Source organism: Dryobates pubescens, chromosome 15 (assembly GCF_014839835.1).
Source record: "Dryobates pubescens isolate bDryPub1 chromosome 15, bDryPub1.pri, whole genome shotgun sequence".
Lineage (NCBI taxonomy): Eukaryota > Metazoa > Chordata > Aves > Piciformes > Picidae > Dryobates > Dryobates pubescens.
The window spans coordinates 7,006,735-7,030,443 of NC_071626.1; the positions used below are offsets into that span (position 1 = coordinate 7,006,735).

Sequence of the window (23,709 nt, forward strand, 5' to 3'; positions counted from 1 at the left end):
CCCTGGAGAGCAGTGGAGTTGGGAAGGTGGTGACAGCCATGAGTGTAGCCTGCAGTCAAGGGGTAAACAGTGCAAGGGCTGTGAGGGCTCCTTTTTTGCCATTTGTTTTTGTGCACAGCAATGACTTGGAGAGCAAGAATGGGGCAGGTACCATATCCCCACCCTCCCACACAGGGTAAGCAAGGGCTGAAGAGCAGCATTATGAATACAACAGGAGGCAGAAGAGATGGTCACATTCTTTATTTCTTTAGCCATCAGTAAAGTGAATGGGCAGAAAACAACCAGCTGGGCAGAGAGAGCCACCTTAGCTGGTTCTTTCCAAATATAAATAACTGGGGGACAACTGAAACTGAGCCAAAATAGAAAAAAAAAGAGGGAGCTGGGGCATTTAAAAGACAAAAGTAAGCCTAGCTGCACTCCCTTTTCATAGTGTCAGTGAAGAGGAAGTACCATAACAAAAAGGAAGCTATGGTTACATTTGATCAGACATTTATTCCAAGAGTAGGCATGGAATTGCACTTTTATGAAAATGCCAAAGCTGAATCGAGTCCAGAGCACTGGGGGCATTGTACACACTTAGCTTGATTTCTGCTGCAGCTCCTTCATTCTGTTCAGGGCACTGCCAGCCTGAAACCACTCTATCTGTGACTCGTTGAAGGTGTGATTCAGCATGATTGTTTCTTGGCTCCCATTGGGATGCTTGATGATGCATTTCAGAGGCTAATGGGGAAAAAGACAGGTTTTATTCCCCCCCTTCTCCTTCAAGGGAGCAAGTTAACTGAAGCTTCTCACAGGAAAATTCCTACTTGTTTTCACAGGGTTGAAAATAGAAAATTGTAGCTCAGGGTGAGCCTTAAGATAGAAGTGTGGTCACAGTTCCTCCTAGGGAACGCTTGTGCTGAGGCAGAAAGTCCAGGGCTTCAGTCTCGCACAAGGGTTTCTCGTGACCCTTAAGAACACCACGCTCCGGTTCGGCCTCGCTCTCCAGCCCCCCAGGCCAGCAGTGCCAAGTGTCTTGCCTGGCTGCCAGGCCACACTGCCTACAGCTGCCTGTGCTGCTTCAGGCCCTGGGCACACGGCCTGACGCCGCTTCCCATCAGTGTCACGTCCCTATCCCCCAAGACCCACAGACAGTTACCTTTCCAGGTGCAAAGTCTGCCAGCCCCACGATGCTCAGCTTGTCCACAGGATGAATCTTGTTGTAGTCTGCTGGATCAGCGAAGGTGAGAGGCAGCAAACCTTGCTTCTTCAGGTTGGTTTCTGTGGAGAGCAAACCACCAAGCTTGCTTGTAACAACACTGCAGAAGATCAGGATTGTCTTTTGGCTGCCCAGTGCTGCTCAGAGTAGCATCCCAGCAAGAATCACTCTCTTTGTAGCACAGTCAGCACATCCCCTGTTTGTGGCACATCTAACTAGGTGTGGAACAGGATTCCTGCAATCGGATCCGGTTTGTGCCTGTAGGTGGGGGCAAGGTGAACACCTCTTCCACCCCAACCCAACACATCCTGTTTACACACACTGCAGGGGAAGTGCAACTCACCGTGGATCCTGGCAAAGCTCTTGGTGATGATGACCCTGCCCCCCAGGTGACGTGGCTCCAACGCTGCGTGCTCCCGGCTCGATCCCTCACCGTAGTTTTCATCCCCAATAACTGCCCACTTGACACCCATTTTCTGTGACACAAACAGATTTGCATTTCTGCACTCTCAAGTGAGGAGATGACAATAAACATCCACCCACACATCTCATTCCAGTGCTGCACTACTGACATTGCCCTGCTGTGGAGCAATCTTTGTCCAGCTTTGTAGGTTGCACAGTCAGAACATGCTGCCTGGGCACTAGGCTGGCTATGTTTTACCAGACAGAAGTGTCACCTACTTGCACTTTGGCTAAGCAAGTTATTACAGAGAGCTATTGTTCCACAAAGACATGGTGAAAAGGAATCATCCTTTGGTGAAGACCGCCTGAGGACATGCTGCATCATCCTGACAACAGCCTGGTGCTAACTGGCACAAAAGAAATTCTCTCTCCCTTACAGCTGCTCTTGATCCTATTTGTAACACTATCAAATAATACATTTCCCACTTGGGATGTGGTCTTTGCATTCTTATCTTTCCTCCAATGAGCAACACATGAGACAGGTTACCATCCCATGGGAGTAGGTGAAGATCCAAACCTCCTCTTTGGGACTTCAAGCACTAACTTTGCCATGTCCCCAGAGCTCAGCAGCCAACTGCTAGGAGGGCTAACAATCATGCTCCTGACAGATCCTTGCACCACACAAATCCAGGCAACAGGCTTCTAACAAGGGTTCTCTTCAGCAGGTAACATTCCTGTCAATCATTCAAAGATTCCAAGAAAAAAGCCAACAACATTTGTGACACCCTCTCCCAGAAGGTTCCCCATGGTTCCAAGGAACAACAGGAGTAAAGGAATTAAGTACTTCACAGCAGTTAGGCACTGCCACCCTTCACTAGCAAGGGCTAAGAAGGATTGCCCCTGAGACCCAGAACCACTCCTTGGTCCTGTGCCAAAGCAGCATTCACACCAGCCAGCATCCCTGCACTAAGTCTGGAAGTGATACAGAAAATTTTAACTTCTGTCTACTACTAGAAGAGCTAATCTGAGATCACTGCCAAGCTGTCCAGAGAGTGAAAAACACTTTTCTTGTGGTTCTAAGTCAAGTTTTAAAGAATGAAGAGGATAAGAGGAGTATTTATTAAGTATCAGACTAATAACAGGTGAAACACTCCAGAGGGTGAGATGTAGCTGCAGTCTGACACTTCCTGTGCAGTGCCTAAAGGAGCTCTTCCCATTTCATGTACAATTTCTGGTCCCCTCTAGGTCATGAAGTCCTCCTCCCTTCTTTCCCATAGCAGGTAGTGAATTTCCCACAGAAACTGCCACCACCAGAGTAAGTTCCAAGATAAAGCCCCAAGACAGTGAATTCACAGAGGGAGCAGGAGAGCGAGATCCACTGTCCTGGCACAGAGTGCCCAGAGTGCAAACATCCTCTTAGAACAGATGTGTCAGGGGAAAGTCTCACCTTGTAGTACCGGGCTGTGTCCGGGACTGGCCCAAACTCCTGGGTTAAAGCATTCCTCACAGAGTTGGCTTTGCCATTTTCAATGTTGATGGCACCAATGAGCAGGTTGTTGGAGATGTTGTCCAGGTGGCCACGGAATTTGAGCCATGGTCCAGCTGCAGAAATATGGTCAGTGGTGCATTTCCCTTTTACCTGAAGTAGAAGAGAAGACCCTCTTAGGATCCCTGACTTGACCCATCCTCAATGCTTTTGACTCTGAACCCAAGAGAATTCCACCTGCTAACATAATGAAGGCACTCTAAGGCATGAGCCAGTGGGTCATTCTGCATGTTTTGGGTAGGAAAGAACATCCCTGTTCCAAAGTGTAAATTACAAAAATTAGCTTAGCTATGCCACCTCCTGCCATGTCCTCACTTCCCTCAGCAGCAGGTTGTTCAGGAACAAAAAGCAATTAAACCCTTCCTGCTACAGCTCAGCCTGCCTGCTGGGAGAGTGCAGCAAGATGCCAAGTGTTTCCTCTAAGTTTCCAGTCTGCACATAAGCCTTCTCAGCTTGTAAGAACAGAATTCCCAACCTGAGATAATGGCCCTCCAACTGAAGGGTAAATCCTGAAGTGCTTGCAGGGGAATTGCCTGTGTCAAAAACTCAAGCACAGCTTCATTATGGCCCTTGGGAGTACCTGCAACTCTGCCACTGAGAATCAGCAGTGTTCCTGAAGGATAGTTCCAAAGGGACTGCACTTCAGAAGCCATGACTGTATTAACTGAAGCTTTCTTCCTGTTAACTCACTACAGGCAGTGAGGTGAAACCCTTGTCTTCAGTAAGAGACTGAAATGTGATGTTAACTACTGTGAAGTCATTTTCTATAAAATGCAGAAGGAACACACACTGTGATGGAGGAGAAGTTCCTAACCACTTCATTTCAGACAAGATATATCTTAGAACAGTCAGGTATTAGAGATGCCCATTAAAGAATCCATCCCCCTTCCCACTGCACTGGGACCAATACTGCAGACTGCATGGTATGGGTAACATCCCATTACATGGAATGACAAGCTTCATTTTTCATGGCATTAGCTAACCACTAGCTCAAAGGAAAAAAGTCTCTTGGTTATAAGAAGTATCAGAAAGAACAGCTGGAAGGAAGGGAGGAAGAAAGGAAGGAAGAGCCTTGCTTCACTTCCCTTAACAATGTGGATGTAAGGGAGGGAATCACAGACAACAAAAAAAGCACATCCAAAGCTTCTAGCAATGGGTGTGCAAACTCCTGTTTGAGCAGTCCTGTCATAGCCAGTGTTCCCCTGCTTTGCTCCTGACCTTGATGAGGATCAGCATGTCTTCTAGATCCTTGCCGTCCCACTTATCGAAGGGCTCAAGCAGCTGGAGGCGCTGGCTGGTGGGGCTCACATCCACATGCTGCCCGCTGCCATCCTTGGGAGGGTACTGATAGGTGTCCTGGCCTGGGTCAAACTCCTTCCAGAGAAGAAAGGAAAGTCATCAGCCTCAGCCATCCCAAAGAGAACATGAAGAGAAAAATCCAACACAGGTAACTGTCCCCTCCAGCTTTAACACCAAGGCAGAGGTCAGTGTGTGACGAGTTCCCGTTACATACAAAAGACTACTAGTGGCAGGCCCTGCCTCCCTCCCTCCCTCCCCAGACTGAGCAGTTACCAGCTTGGGCAGCTCATCTGCGTCAGGTGCTTCTAATTTAAACTTCTTCCCATCTGCTCCTGTCAGGTAATCTGTCTCAGGGTTAAATTTCAGAGTGCCAGCAATAGACAGGGCTGTGACAATCTGAAAGGAAAAATGACAAGTTTAAAGGCCTGGTTTACCACCCAGCTCTTCATTTCAAAGTCCTGCACCTAACAGATTCAAAGCCAGCAGACAAGCTACAAACCAAGCCACACTGGATCTCTTCTGCAGGCACAGAACTTAGCTCCCAAGACACCCTGAACTATCCCACAGCCCCCCCCTTGGCATCTCCATTACCTCTGGCGAGGTGACGAACGCGTGAGTCTCCGGGTTGGCGTCGTTGCGACCTGTGAAATTCCGGTTGTAGGATGTAACTATTGTGTTTTTCTCTCCTTTCTTGATGTCTTTCCTGTGAAAGAAACAAGCATGCTCATGAAATCTAAAGAACAGAATAGGATTAATCAGGTTGGAAAATACCTTCAAGATCATCAGGTCCAACCTATCACCCAGCGCCATCTACTCAACTAAACCATGGCACCAAGCGCCCCATCCAGTCTCTTCTTAAACACTTCCAGTAGTGGTGACTCCACCACCTCCCTGGGCAGCTTGCTTCTAGATGTCTCACTGCTGAAACCCCCCAGCTTGGTTTGGTAGCAATCACTCTCTTTTGGAGACATGAACTGGTGCCTGGACACTTTTCCTCCCCCTTAAGCACAGACTCAAACCCAAGGACAGCACAAAACCAAGACAGACACTGAAGTTCTGGAGTAGTTTTCACAGCCCATGTAGTGCCCTATTGAACTGTCTAAACAGTATCAACTAAGGATGCCTTTAGTCATCCCACCATCAGCAATGACATAGCCTCATGAGAACATGTCTCCTATCTCTTCTCTTGGGAATTTTCCTCCTTGCCATTCTAAATAATGGAAGGCAGACCAATTCACTTTCCTTGTCTTAAAAGGACCATAAAAACCTCCAGTCCAGCCTCTCACAGATAATAAGTCTCCCCATTTTTTTGCCTGCTCTAAGAAGCCTCCAGGTGTGGCTGCACTTGTGGCCATTTTGAGGCTTCACTCATCTAAAGGCTCAATACAAGTCTGGAGTTTTTCATTTCTCCTCCTCCAGGGTGCATCGGACAGCTATGGCCAATGGGTCTGTAAGCATGTACATTTAATTCCCACTGTGTTATCTTTACAAACAAATTTGGTTTCACCAGAAACAGCTAGAAAATACAAGGCTAGAGTGAGGTCTGGCTCTCAGTTTACCTGTCCCACTGGCCAATGCATGGTCCACAAGCGTTGGCAAGAACCAGCCCTCCGACATCTCGCAGGATTTTCGCCTGGGGGCGAAGCAGAGAACAACTTTGTTACTTGGGAGTATATTTCTGGGGCTCTTTCAGAGGAAGAGGACACCTGTCTTCTAAAAGGAAGCACCAAGCCTGAGAAAACTCCCTTCCTTGCTTCACTTGCAATTTTTGGGTCACTTCTACAAAGAGGTGGGGTTTGATCCCAGTGAAGCTGCAAGTGAACAGAGGGGAAGAGCACAGGATGTCTTGCTGTGGTGCTGCCTTTCTCTATCTGCCTGAAATTAAGCAATCCAACTATTCACAGATATCTGACTGAAGAGCAGTGTTTGGTATGATAAATATCCTAGCACAAGTCCTTTTCCTGGACTTGGTTGGAGGAGGCATTAAGCACTGGCTGGACATATCCACATGTAAAGACTTGTCCAACATTTGCTAAGCATTAGGACTAATTAAAATGTAGTTTTCTGCACAGAGAATGGGAGAAAGGAGGAGATGGTTCTTCTACAGAAACATTACTTTTAAATAAAACATGAGTTTTGCCTTAAGGTTGGACTAAAATGGGAAACACCTTCTGACAAAGGGTTTACTAGCATCCTAAACTGCTCTTACAGGAGAAAACTGGATTGCAGGTGGGTGCGAGCCCTTCATCAGCCATGGCCATCCACAGAATCCCAAGAGCCTGAGGCATCCCTTGCTATACATCCTCCTATCTCCTCAGGGCCCCAGTTCCTAACAACTGCCTCACTTCTGTCCAGTTTAAGTCCCAGTCCTATAAACACAGGGAGTAAAGACAGCAAAGGGAGCAGGTCAGAACACTGCCAAGGTCACAGCAGGACCTACAGGCAGAGCAGCACGAGGCTGGGTACTACAGCAGTAACTGTACCGCTAATGATAAACGAAGACAAAGTTTGAGAGGCTTCCATTAGTTACCTCCAGACTCCTGAGCACTGTCTGGAAGAGGTTAGCACTTGCTGTTTGAAGTGTGAAGAGCAGCCATACTCACATAACCGTCTCGTTCAATGGTGGCACGGATCTGCTCTGAGCCTGGTGTGATCGTGAACTTGGATTTGCACTTCAGTCCGTGTGCCAGGGCCTGCTTTGCCACTGCTGCAGAGCGTCCCATGTCTTCATAGCTGGAGTTGGTGCAGCTGCCAATCAAGCCTGTGGTGTTTGACAGAAACAGGGAGGTGGTTATTGCAGCCTTGGCTCTAGGAACCCATCTCTCAGCAGACAAAACAAGGGACAAGCACCTTTTCTGCTGACAAGCAATCTGAAGCAGTTTCAGATGCCAGCACTGGCCAGGCCTCCAAGCAATACACTATGGTCACAAGCAATCCTTTGTCCAGCTTTGTAGGTTGCACAGTCAGAACATGCTGCCTGGGCACTAGGCTGGCTATGTTTTACAAGACAGAAGTGTCACCTACTTGCACTTTGGCTAAGCAAGTTATCACAGAGAGCTATTGTTCCACAAAGACATGGTGAAAAGGAATCATCCTTTGGTGAAGACCGCCTGAGGACATGCTGCATCATCCTGACAACAGCCTGGTGCTAACTGGCACAAAAGAAATTCTCTCTCCCTTACAGCTGCTCTTGATCCTATTTGTAACACTATCAAATAATACATTTCCCACTTGGGATGTGGTCTTTGCATTCTTATCTTTCCTCCAATGAGCAACACATGAGACAGGTTGCCATCCCATGGGAGTAGGTAAGGATCCAAACCTCCTCTTTGGGACTTCAAGCACTAACTTTGCCATGTCCCCAGAGCTCAGCAGCCAACTGCTAGGAGGGCTAACAATCATGCTCCTGACAGATCCTTGCACCACACAAATCCAGGCAACAGGCTTTTAACAAGGGTTCTCTTCAGCAGGTAACATTCCTGTCAACTCAATCATTCAAAAGTTTCCAAGAAAAAACCCAACATCTGTCTGCCTCTTGAGACTAAAATCTCTCCAACCATCCCAGATCTCATCCCACACACCTGGCTCAGCTAGTCACTCTCCCCAGCCATGAAGAGATGACACTGTATTAAAGTCAAGGATGTACAGCAGTCATTGAAAGATCACATCCCAAGCTATGTGACCAACCACTTATCCCAAGACAGCAACACTTATGCCACAAGGATGAAGGCAGAGGAAAGAGCAAATGCTACCCACCAACTCTGATATCAATAGGCCAGCCCTCCTTTTCTGCCACAGCACCAATATCTGACACAGGGTGGGCCAGGTCTGGAGTGAAAGGTCCATTGATATGTGGTTTCAGCTTTAAGAAATAATGACAAAGTCAGAAATTACAGCAGCCAAGAAAACCCCCAAAACACAGCAGAAAAAACAATTCCTTTCATAGCTTTATCTGGAAGCTGTTTAAACAGGATTCTCCTACCCAAAACACCAAAGCAGGAGCTGTTAGTGAGGCAGACCTGAGTGTTTGCTACCTGTTCTAGTACAGAGCCAGGGGTGTTGCATCAAACTCCCAATTTGGTCCACATTCATACAAAGCAGAGTCACATCACAGCATCCAAGATGACAAGCATAAAGGAAGTCTTACCTCACTGAGGTTGATTTCTATCACCTGGTCATACTGACAACCAGAATCTGGCACCAAGTGCTGCTGGAATTCATCTGCCAGTGCAGCTATGTCTAGAATAAGAAAAAAGGGGTATCTAAGAAGTGCATCAAATATGAGGGAAAAGAAAAACCTTAGAACAGACAAAGACATGGAGTCTACCACCTACTTCCTCAGCCACTTCATCTATACACTCCTTGCTTGTACTGCATGACTTGGCTCTGGCCAGCCTGGTCTAGTGTGAGGTGTCCCTGCCCATGGCAGGGGGGTTGGAACCAGATGATCCCTTGTGGTCCCTTCCAACCCTGATTGATTCTATGACTTACAGAACCGTGCAAGGTCAGAAGTCACATCAGACACCACTGTAGGAGGATGCTGCTCTCAGAACACACCTTCACTTGAACACCACTTCTACCTCTTCCAACCCTCACCCCCTCTTACCAGCTCGCCCTGTCTTGCCCAAGTATTTCTTCATCCGTGCATTGTAAGGGAAGATCGATGTGGTAGCTCCAATTTCAGCTCCCATGTTACAGATTGTTGCCATTCCTAGAGAATGAGTGCCAGAAAAGACCACAAGGTCAATGAGAAAGTCCAAGGCCATTCCATTCTTCAAAAGCCAGTTCACAAAAAAGACAGCAAAGCCAAGAGAGATCAGGACATCATCCACAGACACCCAACTCCACAGCAGAGGACACACTGACTATGTAATGGCTGGCTCAGCCCCTAGTGTTTCTGACTGATGACAGTGCCTGTGACCAGGCTTTTCTGCAAGGAAGGAACTGAAACCCAGGCTGATTCTTGCAAATACTGGAATGGATGACAGGGAATCCCCTGTTTGCAATTGAGAACTTAATATATTCCAAACAGTGAGCATTGTCTCTGCTACCTGCAGTGAGTGTCCTGCCCCTCCCTACCATCTCCTTTATCTTTACTGGAAGAGCCAGAAATTTGCAAGGAATTTAATGGGTTTAATAAAAAGCTCCTGGTGACAGAACACAACAGAGAAGAAAATCCCAAACATCTGCTGAGGGCACTGTCATGATCCATGCCTTTCAAGGACAGGGATGAAGCTGTAGAAGCTGCTGTTTTACATTTAGCAAGCTAGAAGCAGGTGTCACAAGTTGTGCTCCTCTGCTTTCATGGAAGAAAAATCCCATGTTGCTCTCTGTTTGTAAACCCAAACATTCTATGATTCCAAGTGGCAGCCAAGCCTTGCAAATGGAGAGGAGCCCAGCTTAAAGGCTGCACTTCAAGCCAAAGGAAGGGATGCTTCCTCTAAGTTGGCCCTAACTAGCATCATTATGGACAACTGCAATTTTTGGTGGTTCAGATTCAGTGCTCATGACCCACATTGACCCAGTGTGAGGCTGCCCATTACAAACTGCTGCTTTCTGGTCTCCCCTCTGCCCTGCTTTTCTGAAGAGCTTTTCCTGTAGCAGCTGTCACACACGTACCCACTTCAACTTGTTTGCTTCCTCTATCCACAGCCTATTTTAAGCTGATATGAAAATGTCATCATCTATCTCTGACATCTCCACCCTCCAAGCACACACCAGAATATCTCCACCCTTATCCTGGTGCACCACTGTGCAGGATTGCTCCCAATTAACCATTCAGTGTTCTCATAGATCTAATGGAGGGAGGTCACTTCTCCACCGAGAGGGAGTGCTACCTTGTTTCACTTCCTCTCCCAGTTTGCCACCCACTGAGTGTCCCTCCAGGCCGTGGGTGAATGTTTAACACTTCTTGTCTAACTCCCTTCTCAGCCTCCACAGACAACAGCCAGCTCCAGCAACAATCCACTCAGAGATCTGTGTTGCCTTACCAGTGCAAGAGATTGAATCCACACCAGGCCCATGGTACTCGATGATGGCACCTGTCCCACCCTTGACAGTGAGGATGCCAGCCACTTTCAGGATCACATCTTTAGGAGAAGTCCAGCCAGAAAGCTTGCCAGTCAGTTTTACCCCAATAACCTGAGCAACATTAATGAAGAAATAAATAAATGCTGACATCATTTCCTTTCAGCAGCCAACACAATTCCTCAGATTTTTTTTTGCCCCAAGAACCTAAGTGGCCACAATTCCAAAAAGGAGCAAATTCTGAAGTACTTAAACATGTGCAGAAGGGTTGAAACCACTGACAGGGCCAAATGAAGAAAGATCAATGCTCAACTATCACTCTCAGTCCCTGAATAAAAAGGCTGGAAATGCAAACTCAAAGCTACCAGTGAATCACAGACCAGCAGTTTCAATCAGTGTGTGATTACAAACAAGACTAGACTAGAATTAACCAGGTTGGAAAAGACCTTTGAGATCATCGAGTCCAACCTATCATCCAACACTATCTAATCAACTAAACCATGGCACCAAGCACCCCATCCAGTCTCTTCCTAAGCACCTCCAGTGATGGTGACTCCACCACCTCCCTGGGCAGCTCATTCCAACAGGCAATCTCTCTTTCTATGAAGAACTTCTTCCTAACATCCAGCCTAAACCTCCCCTGGCACAGCTTGAGACTGTGTCCTCTTGTTGTGGTGCTGGTTGCCTGGGAGAAGAGGCCAACCCCCACTTGGCTACAACTTCCCTTCAGGGAGTTGTAGAGAGCAATAAGGTCTCCCCTGAGCCTCCTCTTCTCCAGGCTAAGCAACCCCAGCTCCCTCAGCCTCTCCTCACAGGGCTGTGCTCCAAACCCCTCCCCAGCTTTGTTGCCCTTCTCTGGACACATTCCAGCAACTCAACATCTTTCCTAAACTGAGGGGCCCAGAACTGGACACAGTGCTCAACGTGTGGCCTAAACCAGTGCTGAGTACAGGGGCAGAATGACCTCCCTGCTCCTGCTGGCCACACTGTTCCTGATTCCAGGATGCCATTGGCCTTCTTGGCAATGGTATATAGTGGCATATATAATGGTATATAGTGCCTGAAAAATCAATGTTTCTCACACATCTTTTATCTCACCCTTCACATTGAGGATTAATATTCCTTTTGCTCCTACCTTTGGGCATTTGAGCTCCCAAGGGATTCCTGCCATGACATCTACAGCATCAGCTCCACCCACACCAATGCAGATTCCTCCCAAGCCACCTCCGTTGGGGGTGTGTGAATCTGTGCCGATCAGCATAACCCCAGGGTAGGAGTAGTTCTCCAGAATGATCTGAAAATATAAATGGATTGTTTGCTTGCTTGTTTGTTGGGAAAAGAGGGGGGAAGACAACAGGAAAGATGACAAGAACAAAAATTTAGAACAGTCTGTAGTTGCACTTTTCAGTAGCATGAAAGCAATTGAATTTGGTTTGGATTGGAAATTCACTTCTGTTTCAAACTCCCTGTGGAGGGTGCAGTAACAGAACAAGGTGCTCATCCCAGGACACCTCCATTTTTTTCCACTGGAAGACTTCTTCCTTCCAGTTTTGGCTTTTGCTATAGTGCCACCCTTCTTAGGGCTCAAAAGTCTGTTTGTTAGTCTCCAAGCCTTTCATCTAGTGCTGAGCAAGTCATTTCACCTATCCAGTGCTAGTGAGACCTTTCATAGTCTCCCACACCAGTAGAATACCAACATGCTCCTCCAATCCATGCTGCCAGCCAAAAACTAACCACAGAGAAGAATCCCTCACAAATACACCAGGAGGTTGACCATCCCTTATTGCTGCTACTAATTTCATGCAAGGTTCTTCAACTATTAACAAAACAGTTCTTTAACAAAATAACTAGGAGTTTTCTGTGGTAGCAGCACAATAGAGCACTCAAGCCAATGAACTTCTCACTGCATATGTGCTACACCAACATTATGGACAGCCTTTCTGGGAAGCACAGAAATCACAGCACGTGCACCACAGAACAGCTTGGACAGAAATAAGGTGGGGCCTGTATTGAGTAGACAAGGCTTTGCTTCTTGTACTTCCAGCTTTCTTTGCTTGTAGCTCACATTAACACACTTGTGTGAGAGAGGTCACTTTCTAGTCCTCACTTTGCCAGAGTTGGACTCTGAAGCTATACAACATGACCAATTTTCCTCCAGCCAGAGAAAGTCAGCCACAAGAAAGCTGGCAACCACAGCATGGAGCTGTGCTGCCATGTGACCGATGATACAAGCAGCTTCAGAGCACAAATGACCTGAGGTGTTCCCATAACCTTTTGGGGAGCTCACCTGTTCCCTTTCTCTGTTGCATCACACTTAGTCACTCATTTTGCAGCTAATAAAATATAGCAGAGAGCTTTGACTGCACCTAGTCACAAGCTCCCTGCTGACAGGATGCTTATCAGTCATCCTTTCTCCTCTTCATTCTTCATGTTTTGTGCTGCACTTCATTTTTTACTGCCTGTAACTCAGAGGAACAGTAAAAACAAAAGTCTCTTGGACCCACAAAGCAAATCAACCAAGAGCAAGCTGGGGAAATCCTGCCAGAGGTGTTGGTTTGAAAAAAAAGCCTCATTAAGTGGCAAGGTATCTTGGGGCAGTCATACTCTATAAAGGTGCAAGAGCTACAACAAGAGAATCTCATACTTGGGAACTGTTTTGCATTTTCTCCTGTTCACATAGCAACTTGGTATGTGTTGCCATTCTTGAGCACTTAAAGTAAGCTGCTCTCTTTGGTGTCCTCATATACTCCTGGTTTTCATGGATCCAAACCAATACTTTTCTTAAGGGTTATTCTGTATGCTCCCAAAGTGGCTTTCCTTACCACCAAAAGCAATTCACATTATCCCCATGTAGCCAGCTTCAAGATATCACCTTACCATCCCCAACTGTACCAAGAGGAGCCAGCCCACAAGCAGTTAAGATATTTCAAGCTTCTGTGATTCACATGGCATGCTGTTGGCACTACCTAATCATGCCTTAGGTTACAGGCTGACCTTTAAGAAAAGGCACTGTTGTCATGATAAGAGAGCAAGCAAGAAAGCTCACCCGCCCCGAGGAGCGCGGATTGCTTCCCCAAGCTGCTGAAATTCTCTAAGGTTTTGCTTTTGAGCTCCCTTCATCATAAGGTAAAAAAGCCACTGCATCTTCAAAGACTGCAAACATCTACACACAGGCTGTACCTGGTGAATGATTCCTGACCCAGGTTTCCAGAATCCCACTCCATACTTGGCACCAGCCGTTGCTAGGAAGTTGTACACCTCCTGGTTTATGTCCTGTTCACGCAGAGAAACACAGAGCGTTAGTAATACATTTTGTCCTTCCATACATCAAGAGCTCAAACACTTCCCCTTCCCTCCCATGCCCGTCTGTAGTTTGCTCCACAGTTTTGGAGCAGCTAGAGGGAGGTGCACATCACTTCTTTAAAACCAAAAGGGAGCAAAACAGTTTACCAGTGAGTTGTAACAGGCTATTTAATTTCATCCGGCTTGTAGCGCTACTAAGTTATCTTTTCTTAGTCTCCAACTCCAAACAGCACAAGGGAAAGAGCACAACTGCAGGAAAACTCTGCCAATACAGCATTTGCATTCTCAATGTGGGGGTTTTTTAACCTCTTTCTCTTCTAGCCTCTCCTTCCTTCTATACCAGCTGTTCCTTTTGCTTTACAGATGCTTTGCAGACATTTCAAACCCCTGAGATAAGCGTTTTGGCTTTGTTTTCACAGATTGAGACATACAACTGAAAGTTGCTCGCTGCCAGGGGTGCTGGTGGGTCTCATTTCTCATCCTACCAAATCCTCTGCTTAAGACTCACACAACACTGCCTTTCTTGCTGCACCATCACCATTCTTGGTGGAGATCACACCATGAAAATCGCTTGTGAGAATAACCATAGCTGTCACAGAAGTATGACACTATGTCCTGAGAGTTCCTGGCAGAGAAGTGGCAGAGGAGATAAGATAAGCACTAGGAAAGAGTTTCTTAAAGTCTGCTCTCATGGAGCTACCCTTCAGCATAAAGAGAAAGGGGAAACTGGAGATAATGGAAGAATTGTCTCAGCAGACATTTGCTGAAGTTTCCCATGAGGCAGCAGCAGTTCTTTAAGCCTCATTTTCCACTGGGAGTTGGGGCACTTCACTCTGTGCATCCCTCCTCCCAGTAAAGCATGCTGATGTGTCAGGAGCAGATCCAAACCACCCTCTGGCCTGCCAGCATTCATTGTGTGCCAACTGGCAGCAGCAGAAGCAGAACCTAGTCAGAAGGTGGCAGGACCTTTATTTGCTCTGCTCAGAGTGGATGGCAAAGGAGAGACTCAGTGTAGCTCAGGGCTGCAGCAAATAAGATTGCTCTACAGAGAACAAATGCAGGAATAGGGGGAGGCAGGTAAAGAATAGAAACTGGCTTATTTAGTAAGCCCCTAATTCTCAATCACACCACTTTGGCACAATTTAGGACTGAGACAAGTGGAACAAGAACTCCCCAAATTCACTCCTGAGTGGAATAAGTTGCTTTACTGTGACCTGAAGGAGGAAGCCAGAAACAGTTACTTCAACATCAGGAGTTTCTGAGAAGAGGTATGGTCTAAAATCCTAAAATGCAGGGAAGCCCCCACAAAGTGTTTACTGCTTGTCAATTTGGGGATCAACACCCAAGGGACAATTCCTGCTGGCTTGGACAGTGAACTCAGGCTAGGTCCACTTGGATTAACAAGACTTCCCCTGCTTCCCTGCTATTCTAAGACCATGTTCTTCCTTGGCAGAACCATTGTGGAATGTAGGACAGAGGTGAATGTGTTTATATTTAACAGAAGCCCCTGTGGAGGAATAAGCAGTAAACCAGCAAGTGGGGAATTTTGAAAAGGCAGTGAATCAGCAGTTGGACAAACACCACATTGAAACTCCCCAAGAGAAACCAGCATCCTCCACGCTTCTATACACATTTATACCTGCCCCCACTAGCTCTGAAAGCTTCAGTTAGTGGTCTTCAGCTAGGCACTAGCAAATGGTCTGAGAAAAGAAAGCTTCCCTCTCACAGGATCCACCAGAGCAAGACAAACATGTTCAGGAAGTTTTTCACATTCCTCACTGCAGCATAAAGAGCACAACTCTCTAGGGTAATCTGTCTTCCTTTATTTCCTTTGGAAGCAGATTGTTCCTCTTCCCTTAGCTGAAATATCTTCTCACTCTGCAGAACACATGACCTGGGCTTCCACCCTGAACAGAGCAAGACTAGCTTTCCTTACGTTCATGGTCATTTAAGCCCATGTAATGGATGGATCTCAGCTGGAAAACTCCAGAAGATCCATTCACTCTGTTCCTTTGCTGCAACTGGCCTACCTACACAGCTGACCACCCCGGGCAATCTGTTACCATATCTGATTCATGGCTGGGGGAAAACAAAACCCAACCAGACCACAAACCAAGCAACCCATCTCCCGCTGACTGGAAGGAGGCTTTCAAACAGACAAGATTCGAGTCTCTGCAGGAGTGACCTTGGCTCTTCGAAGATCCTTTTCACCGCCGGACTGGGCTTCGATGAGGTGGTCACAGTGGATGGTGGAAGGCACAGCCACTTTAGGCAGCCCGCTGCTGATGAACTGCAGCATTGCCATCTGGGCGGTGGCGTCCTGCATGGCCACGCGGTCCGGCCGTAAGCGCAGGTAGGTCTTGCCCCGCTCAATCTCCTGCTTTTCTGGCTCATCCAGGTGTCCATACACAATCTTCTCAGACAAGGTCAGGGGACGATCAAGCCTGGGGAGGAGAAGAATTTTAGCATCTGCATCTTGTGTGCTTCGATATTTGCCCTTCTGACCTCTGAGCGCGTGACAGAACGCTCCCCCGAACCACTCAGACTGTGACGACCTATCGACACACAGAAACCTGCATGTTCCTCTCACAGCACTAAAATGTCAGCAGCTAGTTGGCTCAAACAAGGGCCCAGTCCACAAAGTTCACAAGTATATGGATTGATGTCACTGAATGGTTTCTTTTAGAACCTTCCCATAACATTGACTCTGCTAATTCCTTGAGTCATGCCTCAGGACAGCAAGCATGGAGGTGAGACAGAGGTCAGACTCAATTCACAAACACCAGATCCCTCAGCAGGCAAGTACAGCTAAGTGGGAGTTTTGTGACCTCAGACCTTTCAACCTGCAGCTGTACCAGCTGAGGAACCTATTTATGTCAGTGGTGAGATCTTCTGAGAAGTAACTAAGTAGGAGCAATGACTTGAAATGAGAGCTCCCTCATGTAACAAAGGACACAAAGACTGAAGGACGAGTCATACAACCCCCTGCCAAGGAATGACAGTTTAGCAGGCACACAAGCCTCAATCAGCAGATTAAGGTCACTCTATTTACATGTGCTATGAATTCCTAGCCCTCCTTTCTGTGTCTAATGCCTAGAGTGGAACACAGGAGAACGTTCACCGCCAAAACAAGAGGAGCACTAGTCTGTAATGACCACTGCTCACACACTGACGCCCCAGGAAGGAGCAAGGGCCAGTATGAAAGCTTCTCACTGGGGACACTAAGCAGAGGACAGAGCCCTTTCTAGCACCTACACTGCACATCACAGTGCTTCATCATAACCCACAACTCTTCCCACAGTGCCCCACCACTACGTGGAGACACCACAACTCACGCTTGCCTACATTTGCCTCTGCACAAAGCGGCCCTTCCTAGTATATATTCCCTATGCCAGAGCCCCATGACATTTAGTTCCTGCTGTCCTGTCGCTGCAGAGCTAAATTCTGCCCACTGACCCTTTCCCTCTTGCCTCCTCCCCTCTCACCTCTTGCGGACGATGTTGATGTTCTTCTCCAGCTTCTCGTAGTTGATGTATTCATTGGGCTCGAAGTGGCTCATGGCCACCTTGGCGCGCTGGCACAGGACAGGAGCCACATGGTAACGTCGGATCCCACTGCTCAAGGCATGCTGGAGAAAAGGAGAATTTTAGTACTGGAACCTTGCAGAGTGAATTCCTGTAACATCCATAACCCATAGTTTTTCAGTTGTTATTCCTGGGAGGCTGAGGAGTAGAAAAACTGCAAAAGTTTTGAAAGGCACCCAAAGAACATTTGATTGTGCAACACTACTGTGTTAAACAATGACACACCAGGTTACCCAGAACAGGTAGCACTTACTAAATTGCTTTACATTCCTATTTATAGCACCATATGCAGGGGGAAATCTGCTTCTAGGCAATGCAGAAATGGTTTTTAAGCAAACAGCAGTTAGCTATACTGACACTTTACAGCCATGCTGGAGGAGAACCCACGCAGTCTCCAAAGCAAGCTGGTATTGAGCTTATACTGAAGGACTGGCAGGTGACACAGAATGGGACTGAGCAGACACCCATGTGTTCCACCATCACAGACCATGTTCCCTATGCAGGGTCCCTGCACACAGCTACAAGGGTTATTTTATTACCACATAAGGTGAGCCATGTTTCAGTGCTAGCTAGGGTAACTTCAATGCATGTACCTGGTCGGTGAGGTAACTCAGAGCAGGAGAGAGGCAGGATGTGGAACAAACACATCAGCTTCACCAACCTGGCTGCACAGATCCATATGCTATCTACCTTCACTCTCACCTTTCCCCTGAGAAAAGCTTTGCACTTGCCCTACAGGTGAATTAACAGCAGGACAGAACAACTGTACTGTGAGCTGAACACAGCAGCAGCAAACGGCCTGGGAAAACCCCTGAATTTTGCTTGGCAGCTTCCACAGCGGAACAAGTTCCCTGGAACATCAGAGAAGGTCAGGCTGTGGCAAGGCACTTTTACAGCACCTGACCCGAAAGAGACAGGTCAGTGCCCAGGGTTAAAAAGCTCTCACACAGCTTTGAAAACTAAGTCAGACAGCTGCCTCCAAAACACTTCCAAGGACATTGCAACACGCATTTCTTACATCCTTTGAAAGTCTCAAAGGATGGCACTAGAAGTCTGGAAACAGACTGAAGAATTCAGAGTTCTTTCTTCTCCAGTATTGCACACTTCTCTCAATCTCCTTTTTTCTACACATCCTTTACTTCAGCATTACAAGGCTTTGATAAGTACAGGTTCATAAACACAGCAGTACTGCACTCTTGCATGTATGATTGACTGAGCTGGGGTTGCTTAGCCTGGAGAAGAGGAGGCTCAGGGGAGACCTTATTGCTCTCTACAACTACCTGAAGGGAGGCTGTAGCCAGGTGGGGGTTGGTCTCTTCTCCCAGGCAACCACCAACAGGACAAGAGGACACATTCTCAAGCTGCACCAGGGGAGGTTTACACTGGATATTAGGAAGAAGTTCTTCCCAGACAGAGAGATTGGCCATTGGAATTAATAGAATGTGCTGCCCAGGGAGGTGGTGGAGTCACCATCACTGGAGGTGTATAAGAGGGGACTGGATGAGGCATTTGGTGCCATGGTTTAGTTGATTAGATGGTGTTGGGTGATAGGTTGGACTCGATGATCTCAAAGGTCTTTTGCAACCTGGTTAATTCTATTCTATTGTACATCAACAAATACTCCTTGCACAGAACACAACCACAGCACCTAGCACTGGGCTTGGTTTCTTAAAAATGCTACTCAATTCTTTACCTCTGTACAAGCATTTTTAACTTGGCCTTGCCAATTCCACACCTCCTCCAGTTTTCCTGTTAACAGCACTGCATGCATGGTCTGAAACACTCACAACCAAGGAGGCATCACCAATTTTTGTCCAAATCTCTTGTTTTCAATCATATCTGTTAGTATTTACACAACAAAAAGTTCAGCAAATCTAGGTGAGATTCAGCAGTGTTTCCTGGCAATAAGGGTGTAGTTTGCTTTTTCACTCAACAGTCCTAAGCTTTAGGTATTCAGGTTTAGATATTCAGACTCAGAGCAGCTGTACACCACTTTAGTTAAGGACATCTGAAGTAAGTGAACATGGCAGTACATGAGAGGGCACTGCTCCTCCAGAAGTGCAAATGAAACCCAGTGATTAAATTTCACCATGGTGCACTTCAAGCTTAGAACCTCCAGAATGCATCACAGGTGTCAGGGTTCAGACTTTTCCTTTTTCCACCAGCAAAAAAACCAACCTCAACCACCAAATCAAATAAAGCCAATCAAAACAAACACCATCCAGCTTCTCAGTGTTTTAACATGCATAAGGTGGTCTTTACATAGCAGCCATTTAACTTCTGTTTATTTTTTTCTGACCCCTCCTCTCCCTCCCCCACCTTTTTTTCTTTTTGACACCTAAGCATTTACCCAGCACAATTAATGCTGTGGAAATGTCTTCACCTTACAAGATATCCACTATCCTGTGCAAGTCTCCAGCTCCAGGGGTGGCTGGAGAAAACACTAAGGGATTTCAAAGTTCACAGAAAAAGAATCTGTTCCTCTGACCAGGAAAGACATTTTGGTCTAATGCAGTGGCTCCTTTTCACACACACACACATCCCCCTTCCCTGCAACTAACCCTGTAACACAACTAACCAATGGAGTTTCTCCTTGTCACTCAGTAAACTGAAAGCTGGTTTAGAATAAACTAATAATGAACTAATGCCAGAGGCATCACAGCATTCTAGTCTTGTCTGGGCCCAAAGCTCATTAAGATAACAATCTGAAGCAAGGCTTTCCACAGAACCTTTTCTGACAAAATTCAGATTTTTTTTTTCCCCAGTTTGAACATATGTATTTTTTCATTTCAAACTGAAATGGCTGGATGAGATGTACTATTTACTCAACTCCTACACAAATATTCAAGTGGGAATTGCAGAAGCAGCAATACACAGTAGTCGACTCCTGCTTGATCCTAACTTCAGGCTACCAGAAGTGGAGAGGGAGCCTGTTTAAGTGAAGGACCCTGTCTGGGCATGGAGGTTGGCAAGAGAAGCCTCAAAAATAGCAGGTCTGCTTCTGTGATGGCCAGTAAGACTGGGGGAAAAAAAAGAAAAAGAATCATCTAGGCCAGTCTGAGATTTATTTCTGTCTATATAAGACTTTTTAAAAGGCACCTATTAAAAAAGTCCTCTCTTCATTTTACTGCAATCTAAATCTCCTCCCACATCTCTCTTGGGAATTAATTTCATCCAATATGATTGTTCTCATCCCAGCACCCACCACCCCTAAGGATCCATCACCAGTGATGAGCAAGAGCATACAGCATCTGGTTCAAAAGCCTGATTTCTCCTCATATAGATTCTGCATTTTATCACTCATCACACTTGTCTGTTCTCTCTGCCTGTCCTTTTGCCACTTCATCTGCAAAAACTGAGTGGCAGAATTATAAGATAAAGGAAAAGCCACAAACCTAACAGTTTCCAGCTTTGCACCCACTCACTCTTCCCTGATGCAGTAGGTGACTTGCAGGGCTTTGGTGGTGTTTTTTTACTGCATAGTGAGAAGTTCCTTGAGACCAACAGCCAAGGCAAACTGGCAGCCAGCAATCTGTACATTTTCCCTTTTATCCAGGAACTGCTCACCCAGCAAACAGCTGCCTAGGGATGCTCTCTCACCTTGCACTGCATTTGTTACCCCAGAAACTGAGTGTCCTTATTCAGATTTCAGTAAAAGAAAGCAATCATTACACGGCTCCCGAATCTAGCAGTATTCTGACTGACAGGTGAAAAGCTTTCTTAAGAAACACCAAAAAAGCCACACTACTAAATAGGTCATTATTTTTCAAATGTCTGTAAGGAAGCCAACACTTAATCTTTATAGATTTTAAAAGCTCACTTTGAGCAGCTTGCTGTCTTGCATGATCCAGATGCAACGGGAGTCTGAATTCGGACCCTAACTTACCTTTAGACGAGCACGGTAAGCAAAAGGCCACGTTTGAAAGAGCAGCAAATGTACTACATGCACTGCTATCTGGGAAATCAGTCCTAGAAATCCTAGCTGAAACCCAAAAATACCATCTTTCCTCATCCTCCCTGAGCTAGGAACACTGGCCAAGTTTCCAACATTCACCGTGATTCAGCCTGAAAAAAAAAGCAGCAGCAGTGTGGTATAATCAAATTGTAAATGCAGTCTAATTTCCCAGATCTACCCACAAAGAGCAACCCAAATTAGGGCTCTGAAGAGCAGTTTAGCTCTAGCTGGCATTGCTTTCTGCCAAACACACAAAGCTTCCCATATATAATTTCAGCACTCACCTACCAGACCTTCAAGACATCCCTGATACTTCAAATGGTTTAGAGTTTTACAGTACTCCTCTTTTCAGTCAACCCTCAGCAAGCATGGCTCACAAAATGGGATGCTACTAAAAGCATCCCTCAGATAGGAATGAAAAAGATCTTGACCCTTTGAGGCCATTAGAATTGTACTTTAAGTGGGCCAGTCAGCCCAAACAAGGCTAATTCCCATTCATTTCTCTCAGAGGTAAGCTTCCTATGCAGTTCCAATTCCAGAACAGTTCTAGGCTGGGAGATGAGTAGAAACTATGTTAATAACACGTGCCACAGTCAATGGTGGCACTATCACAGCAACTGGCAAGGTGATTCTCATACTCATTAATCTCTAGGCTGCTACACATAGGCAAAAAAAATTGCCTCCTAAAAAGATCACTTATAAGCATATTTACCATCATGGATGCAGCCCTTCACAATGGAAATTAAAAACCACATGTATTCAGAGCCTGATCATAGAAGGCAGCCTCCCAGAATACTAAACCCCTCATCTCCACTGTGCTAGCAATGCCTTTGCTTTGCATTATAAAACATTAACCTCAGCAAATGACTCTCCTCATGCAATGACACACCATGAGAACCAATCCAGTGTCCTAATAAAGGATTTGCCTTCATTTTATGAGTAGGCATGTGTGTGTCAAACTAAAAGCCATATAACAATTAAGAATGAATACACCAAGTTAACTTTTGCTTAAACTTAAAAAGCAACTTCTGCTTAAATTTAAAAAGCTTCACTTTACTAAACACCTACCCCTGAGGAAGGAAGAAAGTAATATAAAACATGAATTAAGCTTCACAAAGTACTTTCAAAAGCCAAGTTCTTACTTTGGCTCCCAAAGAAAAGGGAACATGCTGGCCAAGGTCACAAATGGAAAACTGAGAAGTTAAATTGCCTGAGTTATCACATGCTTGATTAAGGGTTACAAAGGCTTTCTTCCATCTATTAGCAGCCCTAAAAAAAGAGGAATGCATTGTGATATTTGTCTTCTAAGCTTTAAAAGATCATGACATTCTATTATTGAGTACCCATTAAATGCAGGAACATCTCAAGTAAGAGAATGTCTGTGGTAACCTCATACTACAGGCAGACGTGATTTTTAGAGGTCATGATAGACAGAACTATGAGAAACACTATCACTGCCTGGGGAGGGGGAAAAAGGGCAATCTATGTGTGTGTCTAGAATGCTTTTCAGCCTTCCAAGGTCTTATTTATATAGAGACCTTCGCATATTTTCACCCGGAGACCTCTGTACATACTAAAAGCAGGTCTTTTGAAGCAAAGTATAGAGCCTTTTCGATCACTCACATAATGGGGAGTCACCTTGTGCTACTGGACGCTGATAAGGGGAAGAAACAGAAAACGAGAGGAAGACAAACCCAGGCCCTCGGGAAAGACTTTTTATTCCACCGTTAGGCCCATGCCCTCAGGGTCACCGTCCGGCCAGACACCCCGCTGGGCCCACCGTTTGACAGGGACTCTAGCTCACCAAGGCGGGGTCCGGCCGCTGCGGGCGAGGCGGTGAGGCCAGGCCGCGTCCCCGCCGGCCGTTCACCTTGTCCTCACCTTGAGGCCCGACCGGGCCCGGCGGCGGGACGCACCTTGCCCCGGGGCCCGGGAGGTGGCAGCGCTGCCGCTGCGGCCTCCCCACCATCGCCATGGATACGTGGCGCTGGTCCCCACCGGGGACACGCTGACCTACACGCGGAGGCGGGACATGCAGGGACGGTCCCGATCGAAGGTTGAGGTCACCCGTCCCCCCGGCGAATAACGGTCCTCGCCCCGCCACGACTCTCTCCCTCCCGCTCGCCACCCGCTCCGCCCGCCGGCGCGCCGCTCGCCCGCCCCGCTCACCCGCAGCCGAGCCGCCAGGACGCAGTACGGCGCCATTTTGTTCACTGACAAAGATGAAGTCGCGCCCCGATGGCGTCACCCGGCCCCTTTCACACCTCCGGCGCGCGGGCGGGGACGCGGCGGGGCGGGGACGGCCAGGTCCTGGCAGGGAGGTACCCGCGCCAAAAAGAAGGCCACCAGCCGCGACAGGGGTCCGTCCTGGTCGAGGAGAGGGTAACGGTTGGAG

General features: G+C 46.9%; 1 protein-coding gene across 1 annotated transcript; it reads right to left on the reverse strand.

Moving 5' to 3' along the window:
- Positions 1-225: 225 nt before the first annotated feature.
- On the reverse strand, positions 226-23,566 carry ACO2 (aconitase 2). The gene is made up of 18 exons (XM_054167795.1): positions 23,484-23,566; positions 17,261-17,403; positions 15,961-16,219; positions 13,653-13,745; positions 11,608-11,766; positions 10,436-10,586; positions 9,052-9,156; positions 8,593-8,684; positions 8,202-8,307; positions 7,049-7,206; positions 6,005-6,078; positions 5,037-5,148; positions 4,719-4,841; positions 4,365-4,520; positions 3,048-3,239; positions 1,542-1,674; positions 1,139-1,260; positions 226-720 (listed from the first exon to the last, which is right to left on the reverse strand). Exons 1-18 carry the CDS (start codon positions 23,517-23,519, stop codon positions 577-579), a joined length of 2,358 nt encoding a protein of 785 aa, XP_054023770.1. The 5' UTR covers positions 23,520-23,566; the 3' UTR covers positions 226-576.
- Positions 23,567-23,709: the final 143 nt, after the last annotated feature.